A 14,742-nucleotide genomic window follows, 5' to 3' on the forward strand; every position below is an offset into this window, starting at 1 on the left:
GAGCGTGTTCTATTCTTATATTTAGTTGGTCAACAAGTATAAGATATCATATCTAGTATTAGATTTACGGTAAGATTTCATACCTAAAAAGTAAATTTGAAAAAGAATATTTTTTATGAACCATCAATATTCTATCAATTTAATTGTTGTTGTAAAGTAAAATTTTTGTTTCAAAATGATTGTTTTATAATTTTAAAACAAAATTTATTAACTTTATATGCTATTCTATTTTGTTCGTTGATCAAAAATAATAAAAAAAAATATTTTTAGCAACCTTTATTTACCAAATTCACTGAGCCGAACCAAACCGAAAATAAAATTAAAACGTGGTTCACGAGCCCAACCGAATATCACGGGGGAAGAAGGTGGGAGGGGTGAGCATACATATACATATTATACACGGTAAGTAACGGTAGGCTTCGCGCCTCCGTCAAATGACGTGTTATCCTCTCGGCTTTTCCGTTAAAAAAGACGACACCGCCGTGGTCCCATGGAATTCAACCAGAGGAAGAAGAGAAGACCCTGAGAGACGCCATCTCTTCCCTCTCCCTCTCTCTCAATTCCACCTCGCTCTGACGATCCTCATAAACTCTACTCTTCGATCCTTAGCTCAGATCTCAATTTCGAGCTGGATCAGGAGAGTCAGTCGCGTCTCCGATTGAAATTGGATCGGAATATTAGATTCATGATCGGAGATAGAGTAGGTATAATTTGGCGGAGATGATGCAGAGACGGAGTCCGCCGAAGCACAGGCATGACGGTACGTCGCCTCTTCCGTTGGGGATGGATTGGAGTCCTCCCCCGCGCAAATTGGTTAGTTCCATCGTTTCCCGCGAAATTCCAACTTAATTGTGAGCTTGAATTCTGCTGTTAGATGATATATAAATGCTCTTCATTGGTGCTTACTATATCTGCTTGGATTCCTTTTTTGGGGTTTGAGTGAGTCCCAAGCTAGAAGCTACTGTAGTACCACCAAGCCCTAAGTAATGGGAGTAGATTAAAACTTTGGTTATGCTCCTTGGATAGTTGGTTATGTTTGGCTATTATGTATCTTTTTTGTGCAGAATGGTGGAGATACTGTTTGGCCTCATGACTCTCGAACCGGATGGAGTTATTGTGTTACAATACCGTCTTGGGCTGTCCTTCCAAAGTCTAAAAATTCAGACCCTGTTGTGGTAAGGTTTCGTTTACCAAATTTGTCTGAACTGGTTATGTCAACCATAGATTGAACGTCTCTGGATCAATAAACTTCAACATGAACAATTATATATATTTGTTTCCTGTTCTACTGGAGTGTGCCCTCTTTGTTTTAATAGTTGAAGAGTTTTATTGTTATGCTTACATACTTATCTAACATTTTAGATAAACAGTTTTACAGGGTTCAGATAACTGTGCAGTCTCCGGAAGGTGTTACCACAATGCGAGGAGTTTTGAGAAGATTTAATGATTTTCTTAAGCTATTAACTGATGTAAGAATTTTCAGTAGAATTGCCTTACACAACTCTCCATTTTTTTTCACTTCTATAACGATATGCACATTTATATTTCCCTTTCAGCTTAAAAAAGCATTTCCCAGCAAAAGTTTTCCATCAGCTCCACCCAAAGGGCTGTTACGTATGAAAAGCAGAGCATTGTTAGAAGAGGTATGCATTTTCCTGTCGCTAACTGAATTAGGTCAGTTATGTAACCCCTTGATCTAAACATTGCCCAACGAAGATTAAGCACGAATGATGCAGATGTGTAGATATACGGAAAACCCTCAGCATACAATTATTCATTCAAAAAATTCTGTTTCACAAGTGATAACTGTGCCCTTTTTGCAGAGAAGGTGTTCTCTTGAGGAGTGGATAACGAAGCTATTATCGGATATAGAATTGGCAAGAAGTGTCGTAGTTGCATCCTTTCTTGAACTAGAAGCTGCTGCTAGGTCTGGTATGAGCTATTACTTTATGCTCTTAAGCTGTGCTTTGGTAAAATTTATTGAACTGTTATTAAATTCTACCGTGATGTTGCATTTCAGCATGCCAAGATGTAGATCAGAATGCTTCTGATGCCAATAATGATAGAAATAGCACAAGTTCGTCACCAATGGCTCATCCAAGTTTGAGCTTGTTTCAGCCTGGCGGGAGTTCTTCTCTCACATCTGACTATGGCAGTGATACTGTGTATGAAACATCTGAGCTCGGATCTCCAAGTGTAGGACATGATGATATTTCTGAAATTGGCACCGAAGATCTAACTCTGGATGAAGAAGTAACAAATCCAATAGAGAAGCTCGCTAACTTTAGCATGTCCAACATTGACGAGGGACTTTCAATGAGCCAAACTATTCTAGAGCAACTAGAAGACTTTCCCAAACATAAAGTCCGCTCAAGATATGTCAATAATATCCAAGGGAAGGATGCGTATAATCGAAACGCTTCTAAAGGTGTGTTTCTTGGTAACAATGGCTCACGACATCTCTATGAATCAGAATCATCAGCTCCCTTAGTTATGCATGATAGAAATCTTTCTGTTGAGAGTGCTGACGGGTTTTCTCTACCCACCGGTGAGACATCAACATCTGGTCTCCTAAGTTCAAGCAATGATAGCCACCTGGATCTACATCGAGGTGCTGGTGTATCACTTGGAACTGGTATTGTTTGTGACCCGGAGAGACAGGGTAGTGCACAAATAGTTCTTCCACTGGACCTGCGTAAAAAATTGAACAGGATTCTGGTAGCCACGAATGAGAGACTAGTCAATGCAAAAACAGATATGGAGGATCTTATAGCAAGACTAAATCAAGAGATAGCGGTGAAAGAGTACCTGAACAGAAAGGTACAATAAGAAAAGAAACCATGAATTCCATTCTTTTTCTTTTTGGTTATAAACATTCGTTATCTTATTAATTTTCTGTTGTATGATAGTGTTGTAATCTTTGTTTTTACTGGTCAGGTTAATGATTTAGAAGGGGAACTTGAAACTACTAAGCAGAGAAGCAAAGAGAATTTGGAGCAAGCTATTTTGACCGAGAGGGAAAGATGTACTCAGATGCAGTGGGATATGGAAGAACTTAGACAAAAATCTTACGAGATGGAAATGAAGCTAAAATCGCGAGAGGTATGATTAAATTTTTTCACATATCCTTAAGTTATTTTCGCAACCAGGCTGGTTCTCATAGATAGGGTATAGAATTCCTATTGTAGAGAAGCACGCTGATTCAAATCATTACAACAGGATGGAAGGAGCTCACATGAAGAACCCACTGAACAGCCAACTAATTCTGAGAGATATGTTTTGTCGAAAGAATTGGATGCCAGAAAACAACAAATGGAGGATCTCTCCAGGCGATATGATGAACTAGAGGCGAAATCAAAAGCAGATATTAAAGTTCTTGTCAAAGAGGTCAAATCTCTGAGGCGTTCTCATGTGGAGCTAGAAAAGAAGCTGACTCAATCTTTGACAGATAAAACTGAAGCTGAGGTAATTTCTGGCTATATTCTAATTTGACCGCACCATGGCTTTGTGGATTTTTACTATGCATGTATGAAAACAAGAGGGATAACGTTTTTTTTTTCAGAAACTACTGGAACATGAGAGAAAACTACTTGAGAACACGGTATCGGCTAGGAAAAAGTTGCTTAGTGACTGCAGAATTCTCCACGACCGGCTTAAAGAGTACAACTTGAATTTATCAACAGACGGAAATGGTAGCTTGGTAGAGGAGGACTCAACAACAGTATCAGATGCTCTGCGGTTGCTGTCAATATCTGATGATCAAATTGAGGAGGTAGCTGCATTTCTCCTTTATCTCCTTCAAAATCACAAAGTTTCCCAAATTAGTACACCCCAGTCACATTCATGGTTTCCTCTAGTAGGAGTTTCTTTTCACTGCGTCTTAATACATGCATGAGGATAAAGTTATTGTTGGTGTAGGTAGTTAGTTTTCGCTGCACTAGTGATTAGTCAAGCATTGCCAATACAAACTTGCTGTGTGCATTTCACAAAATTTAACGGTTGTGGCCATTTTTTCAGGCTCAGCTGCTTGCCGGGTTTGATGAAAACGTTGTTGCTCAAGGCATTGATAATGAGACAAGAATCATGGAGGACGAGCTGAGGAAGATATTAGCAGATATCTTTGTTGAGAATGCCAAATTGAGAAAGCAGGTGAACTCTGCAACGCTTCGTGCTCTCCAGAAAGACGTAAGAGACCACAACCAGGAAGACGTAGAGACCACCACCAGGCCGGCTCATAGATCATAAGGGCCCTTGGGCAAAAAAAATTTTAGACTCTATGATAGTTAAAATTACAATTTTAGCATGTTTTTTTAAAAAAATATATTTTTAAAATGTTATTAAATTTAGATATGAAAACATATAAAATAAAAAAAATAGAAATACATGTAAATTTATTTTTGTACTTAACAAAATTTAGTTTTTTTTTTAAAAAACAATTTTTTTCGAAAAAAATTGGACCCCAAATATCATAGGCTCCGGAGCGGTCGCACTGCTTGCCCTTGTGGTTGAGCAGGCACTGACCACCACCACAGAAGATGTGAATGAGGAAAGTAAAAAAGAGTATGCATCGACAGAAACGCTGAAAGTATAGGTAGTTTTGACCTGAGAATAAAGTACACTTTGAAAACTGACATTTTTATTTTCTTTATCAACGGACTTGTCGCTTTTTATTACAAAAACGGTTGGTCTCTTGGAAAAGAAGTTGAAGCTGTGTAATCAATATATATATACACACACCTATAAGCACAGAAATCATGTGTATTAGGTTTGTTGTATACTTGTATGCATTATTCATCCTTTCTGCATATATATAGCAAGTCTGTTGTAAATATTTGAACTCGCAATTTTCACACAAAAAACTCACTATCTTTACCCATTGACCCGTTATTGGTTAATGGACTGGTCAAATTTTAAATCTGCTATCCAAACCAAACTTAACTAAGGATTATCTATGCCGGTCTGAATAGGAATAGGATTTTCCTTGGTTCTTAAATTTCCAATTCTAAAATAATCAATTCTAATTGAACCGGATATCCAAATACACAGAACCACACTTTTTATTTGTCTAGTAGGAGAAGAAAAATTAGCTGATTTTTTTTTTGTTAAAGATTCAAAATAGTTGAAATTTTTTATTACGATTCAAAAATAGTTAGAAACTTTTTGTTACTATTCAAAAATAGTTGAAAGCTCGAGAAAACCATCTTTTCGACTTATCTTGATTTTTTTTTTTGAAAACTTGTTATATATAACTTAGTTTTTGTGGATTTGATTGCTTCTATACTATTGTGATACATTGTGCACTTATAGTATTGAATAAAAGGGTTAAAATACTTAATTATCACTGTCAATAAAAAGTTGTTTTAGATAAAAAGTTTATGAGTTCATTTTTTAATTTGTAACTTTAACTGATGTAAAAATTTCAATTATACAAAATTTGAATGTATTTTTTTTTACAGTAATCATAGTCTTTTTTTAAAAAAAATGATGTAAGATAAATTTGTATTTGATTAGATATGATAATAAAAAATAATTGTATGACTAAATATTTTTGAATGTTCAAAGATGTAAAATATTCTAAGGCTTCTTTATAAATCAGATGTGTCAAGTTGTTTTTATTATTATTAGATATATTTGACAGCACATTTGCATAAATTTCGAATAATATTTTTATTCAAAATAGAAAATAGAAATAATTATATACCAAATTATATGAATTGACGAACAATCTAAATAATATTTTGAATAAAATATTATTCAGATTGTTCAAAAATATTATTTAGATTGTTCGTCAATTCATATAATTCGGTATATGATTATTTTCTATTTTAAATCGAGGTAAATAAATAACCTCGTCTATTGCTTTGTAAGAAAATATGTCCCTTTCTGTTTACTGCCATTACCTAATGTTTTGTCTTGATTGTTTTCCTTTTATTTACATTTTTTTCTTAGGAAATGAAATGGCTCAGGTGTTAATGGGATCATATCATCAAGTGATCGACTCCAACACGTCACGTCAATTGGGGCCCAATTGAGATACTCTTTCATCGACCGTCACCATCAGCCCCTACATCAGCCTGTCCTTACATTGGGTGTGGAACATAGGCTTGTTCAAAATATTAATTAGATTTTTCGTTATTCATATAATTTGGTATATGATTATTTTCTATTTTAAATCGAGTTAAATAATCACTTAAATAAATATTTTTCTAATATACCGCATGATGTATTTTCTACTAATGTTCAAATATTATTAAAAAAAAATAGTTGCATACTTAAATACATATGGAAATAATATGTATTTCTACCAATGTTACAAATGTTACTGGGTAAAAAAAAAGTTATTTTTGATTTGAATGATCGTTAATTTTTTTATTCAAAACGTTTTTACAATGCATCTCTATTTGGAACATCTATCTGACTAATAAACTAAGATAAGTTGCACAAAAAAAAAAGACTAATAAACTAAGATTACATGTGGAGGATTTTTATCTGGTGTGAAAAGCAAACCATACGAACATTGCTCTCTCGTATCCCTTCCTCACTGTACTTGGTAAGAAATTATTCTACATGTTTTGTTTTGACTAAATCTCTTTTTTTGCTAACTGTTTTTGACTAAATCTTCTAAGAAAATAAATTTACAGATTATGTTCTTTTGTTTATCTTTGACCATGACAACTATTTTGAAAGTTGTATTAGTATATATGTAATCAGTCTAAGTAACAAACTCAACAACACGATTAAGAACATCATAAAAATGGCTATAACCGTAAAAAATTCAATCCTATTTGTTTTAACTATCTTTTTATTCATGTCTTCTATTGACTGTCGTACATTAACTATCGAAACTTCTTCAACTACTTTAGATTCTCCGGGTAATAACTTATTTTTAGTTGCAGATATGTTTTTGTCATGTGGTATTTTGTATTAATGATTCCTTTTGTTGATAAATAGGATATGGAATAGGAGACGAGTCTTGTTTTGGAGGATTTTGGCCGTGTAAGGAAGACATTCTCTTTGGTTGCGTTAGATATTGCAATAAACATAAATACAAATTTGGCCGATGTACGGATATAGAAGGATGTTGTTGTTATTGAAAAAAGTGTCTATGATGAAATAATATAATAAAATGTGTACTTTGCAATATAACATCAATAGTTTTGAATATTTATACAAAAGATCTAGAATAGAATACACAAATTTTACCAAATCAAAATTAGTTTGATGAAATTCAAAAAAATAGGTTTTGCAATTTGAACGAAATCTAAAATAAAATCGAAAGTACAACTTAATGGATACTGAATGGCTTGTGTGTTAAGTTTTAAAGCAGTGATTAGGTTTGTGTCAAGCCAGGTCTGATCATATATGTTTCATAATGGTTCATGTGCATAATAACATATGTTACATCTTTGAACTAAGATGCAAGATGTTTGTACATAAAAGCTCAAAACCCATTAAAGCATTACAAGAAATTAAGGGGGAATGTAATCGAAACTAATCTTGACTATAACAATCTACATAAGCCTGGTTAGAGAATTTAGCTAGACAAGGTGTATTCTACCACATGACAATTCAAAAGATCAAACAATATCATACTCAACGATGCATTACAATAGGAGGGCAACTACAGACATGATCACCGTCTTTAATGCCAAAGTCAATGAGATAGTCAGAGTCGTTAATCATTCTTTGTTCTCCATAAGATAAGCAGAACTATGCCTAAATATGCGGCCTTCATCAAAGTGATACTCACGTGTTAAGAGTAGGATCATCAAGAATCACATATAGATACTAAACTCAAAAATCAAGTAAAATGAATGGTACCATGAGATATTACCAAAAGTAGTAGTATTTTGCTTTGCCTAACTCTTCTGCTTGTTTACCGTTTGTGTAGAACTAAAACAATATTTCTCATATCATTAAACTATTATCAACGTGAAAAGTGAACCAAGAAAACAAGAAAAGTGAACAAAAATGAGGCGTCGCATTAAGGATCATCACTAGGGGCCACTCCTGTTTGTGAATGGCTATTCTTTGTTTACCTCCCAATGATCTTATAGTATGCATATAAACCGGATCCGAAGAAACCAAAAAGCTGTCCAATCACATTCATCTGCATGAAACAAACCAAACAACAACAAAAATAAGCACAACACTGAGTTGTAGCAAATGTAGACGGGTCATTTTAGGTTCTCACTGGAGTAAGTATGGGATGGTGAAGAACATACCAAGTCGAATGGGAGTCCACCAAAGAACATCCAGCCTAGTCCAACCGTGAATACGTCCTGCAACAATGATGTTAAAATGTTCAAAGCTTCTACTTTCGCTAATCGAATCATAACACACAAAAGACCTTAAAAATAGAAATTTACAAGGATAATTCCTTCTCCTTAACAAAATAGTGTCACATTTGTGTTTTTTTTTTGGTTCAAAAGATAGGTACGAAGTGAAACCGACCTTCATATTGCCACAAATTGTCTGAGTGACAGCCGAGTTGAGAGTAGTGTTAAGAAAAATACAGTAGTTTAAGAAGAAAGCCAACACGCACGAACAGAGTAACACAACCTGGTTGAGAAGTGAGAACACGAACAAGAAAAGAGATCATCAGTCTTCTCAAGAAAAAAAGTGGAACAGATACAAAGGCAGAAGAGAGATTTACAAAATACCATGAAACCGGGAGAAAAGAGGTGAGGAAAGTTAATAGTCCTCTCCAAGTCACCGCAAACATATGTCCATATCATCAGTATTGGCCCGCATATAATTCCTATATCATTATAAAAACTCAGAAATTCAAAGGAAGTAACTGGCGTTTAAATCAATTTTCGCTGTCCGTTTTAGATATTACCATTACACCACATAAGACCAAAGCTATTCAAGCCACTTGATTTCCCTGGAGAAACCAGACATTAGACTTAGCAGGAGAGGGAGTAAAAACAGTTTTATGCAGAAAGCAGGTGACAACTAGTGTACCAGTCCGGGAGATGGTTGCTAGATAAACTGCTGTTGTTATATTGGCTAGGAAAACGACAGCATATCCATAAAATTCAAATGACAAGTCCCTAGCTCCAGCAAAAAATGCGCCAAACAAGATAACGCCAACACTAATATCAAACATACAAGAGTTTAGTTCTGTAACTGTATGTAAGTACCAAGGAGCATGATTCTTTATTTAAGAAATATGATTCACCTTCCGATGATAGACCGGGTATATCTCTGACCAGTGAGCATGTACTCAATCACCATAGTAAAAGCCACCGTAGTACGCCTAAGCGTGGTGTACATGGGGACATTAACCCCTCTCACGGACGCCATAGTGACTAGCTTTCAGGAGATAAACATTGAAATTTTTTTTTTTGTGATCAGTTACTATTTATAGAAATTCAACCAAACAGCAGATCGTTTCCAGGCTTGTTCAGTAAAAAAAAAAGACTTACCATGTAGAGAAGATAGGCAACTGAGAGAGGAAGGGTGTGAAACAATGTCTTCAACGGCACAAAAGCTGAGACATTATTATTATCAGAATCACCCGCTGTGAAAGAGATGACCTTCTTGCGCCTCAAGGTATATAGAAACAAGGTAGATGACACCATCTGTGGAAACAAAATAAGTGTCAATCTTTTTTAGAGGTGAAAAGATGGGTCACTGCAAAAAGACAAAACTTTTTTTTTGGCAAAATTAAGAGCCTCTTATTCAGAAAAGAAAGACATGAATTAAACTTCATGGTTTCTGATCACAAGTTCACATAAAGACAAACTTTGTATATATAGTATATATACCTGAAAGAGTGTGATAATGTTAACACAGGGGAAGTCATAGGAAGAGAGAGCTGCTTTATTGAACAGCACAAGCATCACTGCCAATTAAAAACACCAACACACAACAACATACAAAATTGTAATATATGCCAATAACATAATCTCAAAGCATGAAACTTTAAACATTACTCTTAAAGAAATTGAGGAGATTTAACCTGCGCAGGACATGTAAGAGAGAGCAGCGTAGGCGCCACGTTTGGTCATGGCGGATCCTTTGAAAAGCCGATCGTCGGTGTCATTCTCTCCGGCGAGAGGAGGATCGGAGACCGGAAGAACAGGATTCCTCATGAGGTAGAATCTCTCCACAGTTGTCGTCTTCCTCCTTGTTGGCCGTCTCTATGACTCTCCTTTTGTCCGGCAAAACTCGAGTCACCGCCGTGATGAGTGAACGTAGAAGACACGGGACATTTGAGTGGACCACCTCTGTCTCTGTGTGTGTGGCGATTGTTTTTTGTAATTATTATTATTATTATGAAAATTATTATAAATTCAACTTGTTTTTTTACTATTTGTGGTTAAGCCCCAATGAGAGAGTTTATGGGCTTTTAGCCTTATCAGATGTCAATTTTCGAATTTCTTTTCATAACATCTATCATTTTTCAAAAATCCTAAAAAGCTCTATTGTTTTATCAATAAATAAAAAAGATATTATGTCGGAGAAAAAATTTCACATCAATATAAAAGACTTGAATAATATATGTAAGAGATTTGAGTCAATCCACTTATTGTCAATTGGTTTTAAGTTGAAAGTTAGAACGGATCCACACTTTGATCCATAAATCAAATTCTTATATCGTATAAATTTTATGAGTTTCCAATTTAAAATCAATTGACAGTACTTCCAACACAATTTGGAGTCATTGTTTATTATATTCTTCTATAAGATTTTTTAACACTGAAATTAATATGATAAAAAAATTATAATGAAAAGAAAGAGAATATTTTCTTGCTATTGTTTTATGTTTTCTTGAGAAATAATTTCAAAGTCTTAGATATATTATACAACAACATTTCTTAGAGCAATATATACAATGTTGAATGAGACTCTTAATCGATCCCGATGGTTCTTCGGTTTTATGGATAACTAGTACATTATAGTTTTGGTGTTTGTTTAGTTTTTTGTAATTCGTTGTTTTTCGATAAATATGAAGAAAAAAATCAGTTTTTTTTAACGCTGGATATATTATGCTATTACAAAAAAAATAAGTTTATAAATTTAATTTGAGATATTTTTGAATAAATTTAATTTTTATTTGGGAAGTTATATACTAAAAGTAGCTTTGGATTCTGATTTTGGAATAGTGATATTATGGATACTGAAAAAAAAATTGAACGCTAAATTTTTAGAAACGATTAAAGTAGCATTCATGAACTGGTAATATCTTACTAGTTTAACTTTAAATCAAAAAAATTGAATAACGAATGAATGGGGAAAGTTTGTGGTACGATCCGTAAGGTAGCAGCTGAGGAGACATAGAAGAAACATGATAAGACTTTGGTATCTACAACTTGATGAAGACAAGAAGACATTATGCCAAAGCTGTCCAAAACAGCACTCAAACTCGAGTTAAAAAGATAGATTCATTCACTTCCCCTTTATCCTAACACTTGTTTGTCCCCCTCCCGCACTCAGACAAACAGTTTCTATCCTTTCTCGCTTCCTCCCACGTGCGTCCTTTATTATCTCTTACCAGTAGTTTTCATTTCTAAATCAGTTAATTTATTCAATGGATTAGGTTCCTTGTCGGTATCTTATGTGACTGTTATTGGATTCGACCACATATCTATTTTATCCATTTTGTACCTGCTACTGCATAACCAGCATCCGATCTTAACGTAAGACTGTATGGTTTTATCGCAAAATCAATTTATAATAAGCAGCATGTTTTTTTTTTTTTGCAAAAGAGCAGAATGATTTTTTTTTTGGAACTCATAAGTAGAATATGTCGTGCCATTTCTATAACACTGTTTCAAGTTAGTTTTAGTGTTGAGATTCAAACATCTTAAATAATTCAAAATTCAAAACGTTTATCTGAACATATCTTGCTCGATTCTATTAAGATGTTTGAGCCAAAATGGTCAATCATACTTGTCAAAGCCACTAACTACAGGTAAAAACTCTGAAATCCAAAATAACCAAGCTAGAATAGTCAAAAATTCGATTACATGACAAGAATATTGTTTTTTCGAGAAAACAGCTTGGTCAAATGAAAACAGGTTATATGTTAATACTAATTAATAAGCCCAAAATCACTAGTTACTATCCAAGTTTTGTCTAAATTCGTTGCAAAAATTTGATGTTGTTTCAGCTAAGACTCTCGATGGTTATAAATTTAACGTTGCAAGTATGAACCAAGTCTTTGGCAAAAAAAAAAAAAAGTATGAACCAAGTCTCTATTGTTTTTAGTTACAAAAAAAGTTCTCTATTGTTTAGGTTTCGCTAACTTTCTTAGTAACTAAAAATATTTTTAAAAAATTATTAAAGTTAAAAAAAAAACAGATCGATACCACGAGCTAGACTATAAAAGTGTGAAAGTGGTTCCCACAAGACAAGAGTCATATGGTCCTTCAACTTTAAAGCCCATAACTTCAGTGGTCGACCCCCGACACTACGGCACGAGTAGTCACGCACGGCTCTGTTCACGTTGATATTTCCCCTTCTACTGTCATCTGTTTGGTTGATCTAAAAACATGTAGAGACCAACCAAAGTGTCATATATTATACAGTATATGATATGGACTTCATAATCAAGTGTCACTTTTGTTATCCAGATTGATATCTTGCGAATTATATCTCAAAAAGGTTAATTCAAGTTTTTAATATTGTGTTAGGCACAAGGTATCTTTCTACCAACATTTTTGTTAAAGTAAATCAAACATATGTCAATATCAAAGCTTACAATAGTTATGGTTGCAAAAACGAAACAATTGTGAAATAAATGTTTTATGGAAAAAAAGGAAAATGTTCCTTCCCAAATAGGGCAGTGTACTCGAGTTCAGGATGGGCAGACAGTTAATAGCCTTTATTCATAAGTTAATCTCAGTGTTTTGAAAACCGGATCGGACCGGCCGGTCGAACCGGTCCGACCATGACTCGCTGAAAAAGCCGAGTCCGGTTCGGTTTAAGACCTGGATTTGAGAAAAACCGGCTGAAAACCGGTAAAACCGGTGACCCGGATTAATTTAAAAACCCGATTCTTAAAAATTAACATATAATTAAGTATTTTTTATTATTACTAACTAAAATTTAATATTTAATAATTAATGTTCAACTATTAATATTTAATTGATTTTTTATTTTCTTAAGAAATAATGTAAAAAATAGATTTTTTTGACTTTCATATATTATATATACTATATTATGTTGCCATATTCATAAAATTTGAGATGTTAGTTGTAAAAATAAATAAATATGAGAATTATAACTGTAAATCATTTGCTTTTTCAATTCACTTCACATAGTATTCACATCTTAGATTTATGTTTGTTGTTTATTTTTAGTTAATAAAAAAATAGAGAGTGTATTATATGTAGATATATAATTATATATATATTTATCATAAATAGAAAATCCGGTTCGACCGATTGAACCGGTCCAACCAGTCAACCAGTAACTACACCGAGTTGGTATCCGGTCCAGTTTTTAAAACATTTTTTTTTTTGCTAAACATTTAATCTAAACTCTTCCTCAAATATTTGTTACAGAAGTTGCATAGTGAATCAAACAGAAGTGTGTAGTGATAATTGTCTCTTGAAAAGTTAACAAGATTGTGACAATCTCAAAAAAGAAGTGGATTTTGTAATTGGATACCATTATTCTTAAAAGTCCGATACATTCCGTGTGTAAACCATTTTCTAATAGAAACATAGAATGTAAACAAAAGTATGGGGTGTTGTCCGTTCCAACATTAACCAAACTTGTCTATTATAATATTCAATGTTAGTTGGGTGTTGCATGACTAAATTCGTTGAATCATGTGTCCCTTGACGATGCATCCTCTTGTTTCTAGCTTAGAAGTATAAAATATAAATACACTTTATTATTTTATTTTTTTTGACTAAACTTTATTATTTATTTACTAGTTTGGTTTGCTTATCTTAATAAGTACGCTAATTGGATATTGTGATAAAAAAAAGAATTAGTGATGAAAACATGGGAAATCAGATAAAGTCAACCACATAAACTAAATATTTTACAAATTTATATATCTAAATGTAGTTAATATAAAGTACTTACAAATGTATTTACAAAGTCCGTGCATAGATAATGTTGATTGTATTTTTTGTTTTAATTTATATGTATATGAATGTCTAATTTGCAAATAAATAAGGAAGAGTTAGCATCTAGTGTATACTTTGGATAAGAAACAAGTAACTATTAGTCTATTAGAAGAATGTATTCTATATTAAAAAATCATAACAATTTAGATAAAATAATGTAGAAATGTGTTAGCATCAAATGTTGGGATATTGGCCGACCTGAACTTAATAAATGTCGGAAGTCATTACTTTTCTCCCAAAAGACAAAGGTCCTTGTTTCTCCTGTTTCATTAAAAGTTGTAAAATACTTCTTCACGATTTTTTTATTTTTTTGGTAATCGAAAAGGTGATTTCACTTCTTTACCAGGAATCCAAGCATTGTAAATAATCCTTCCCACCGTAAATTGAACCCGGGTAGCAGAAGTTACAGCCGCAACCCCTTTACCACTAGGCCAACTCAGCGTTGGTTACTTCTTCACGATTGCATACTCCTATTAGTTGTAAACTTGTAAATGCCTTTTCACGATTGCTAATCTGTTAAGCAGCTTAAATATAATTAGAGCGACTCTATCATTATCTTCACCCAAACCTATTTCGTTAATGACGTTATTTACTTACTTTTATCATGCTGGATACAAATTTAAATATGATATAGCTCAAATTTTGAAGA

General features: G+C 33.6%; 2 protein-coding genes and 1 long non-coding RNA gene across 6 annotated transcripts; 2 read left to right on the plus strand and 1 right to left on the minus strand.

Annotated features, from left to right (window-relative positions):
* Positions 1-410: 410 nt before the first annotated feature.
* LOC108851325 (PX domain-containing protein EREL1) lies at positions 411-4,731 on the plus strand. Of its 4 annotated transcripts, none has more exons than XM_057009288.1 (11): positions 415-813; positions 1,065-1,175; positions 1,371-1,469; positions 1,557-1,643; positions 1,824-1,932; positions 2,021-2,820; positions 2,938-3,102; positions 3,220-3,465; positions 3,563-3,772; positions 4,018-4,185; positions 4,514-4,731. In XM_057009288.1, exons 1-11 carry the CDS (start codon positions 721-723, stop codon positions 4,589-4,591), a joined length of 2,166 nt encoding a protein of 721 aa, XP_056865268.1. In that variant the 5' UTR covers positions 415-720; the 3' UTR covers positions 4,592-4,731. The 4 variants fall into 4 exon arrangements, with proteins under 4 accessions (XP_018480240.1, XP_018480241.1, XP_056865268.1 ...); XM_057009287.1 differs by lacking the exon at positions 4,514-4,731 and having other exon boundaries at positions 415-676; positions 721-813; positions 4,018-4,392; XM_018624738.2 differs by lacking the exons at positions 3,563-3,772; positions 4,018-4,185; positions 4,514-4,731 and having other exon boundaries at positions 411-813; positions 3,189-3,387.
* Positions 4,732-7,848: 3,117 nt separating this feature from the next.
* Positions 7,849-10,102, minus strand: LOC108851333 (UDP-N-acetylglucosamine transporter UGNT1). Its single transcript, XM_018624749.2, has 10 exons — positions 9,968-10,102; positions 9,774-9,850; positions 9,432-9,587; positions 9,185-9,318; positions 8,968-9,098; positions 8,843-8,887; positions 8,664-8,761; positions 8,455-8,562; positions 8,226-8,282; positions 7,849-8,110 (listed from the first exon to the last, which is right to left on the minus strand). The coding sequence occupies exons 1-10, from the start codon at positions 10,098-10,100 to the stop codon at positions 8,036-8,038; spliced, it is 1,014 nt and encodes a 337-aa protein (XP_018480251.1). The 5' UTR covers positions 10,101-10,102; the 3' UTR covers positions 7,849-8,035.
* LOC130511946 (uncharacterized) lies at positions 9,799-10,427 on the plus strand. The gene is made up of 2 exons (XR_008945461.1): positions 9,799-9,891; positions 9,976-10,427. It is a non-coding gene; the product is annotated as an uncharacterized LOC130511946 (long non-coding RNA).
* Positions 10,428-14,742: the final 4,315 nt, after the last annotated feature.

Source organism: Raphanus sativus, chromosome 4 (assembly GCF_000801105.2).
Source record: "Raphanus sativus cultivar WK10039 chromosome 4, ASM80110v3, whole genome shotgun sequence".
Taxonomy (NCBI): Eukaryota; Viridiplantae; Streptophyta; class Magnoliopsida; order Brassicales; family Brassicaceae; genus Raphanus; species Raphanus sativus.

Coding starts and splice junctions, on each gene's coding strand:
- LOC108851333 (XM_018624749.2), bottom strand. CDS start 10,100: ATGAGGAATCCTGTTCTTCCGGTCTCCGATCCTCCTCTCGCCGGAGAG. Junction 8,888..8,967: donor AGCAACCATCTCCCGGACTG/GTACACTAGTTG, acceptor TGGTTTCTCCAG/GGAAATCAAGTGGCTTGAAT. Junction 8,111..8,225: donor GTGGACTCCCATTCGACTTG/GTATGTTCTTCA, acceptor TGTTTCATGCAG/ATGAATGTGATTGGACAGCT.
- LOC108851325 (XM_057009288.1), top strand. CDS start 721: ATGATGCAGAGACGGAGTCCGCCGAAGCACAGGCATGACGGTACGTCG. Junction 1,176..1,370: donor AAAATTCAGACCCTGTTGTG/GTAAGGTTTCGT, acceptor TTAGATAAACAG/TTTTACAGGGTTCAGATAAC. Junction 1,644..1,823: donor GCAGAGCATTGTTAGAAGAG/GTATGCATTTTC, acceptor CCCTTTTTGCAG/AGAAGGTGTTCTCTTGAGGA.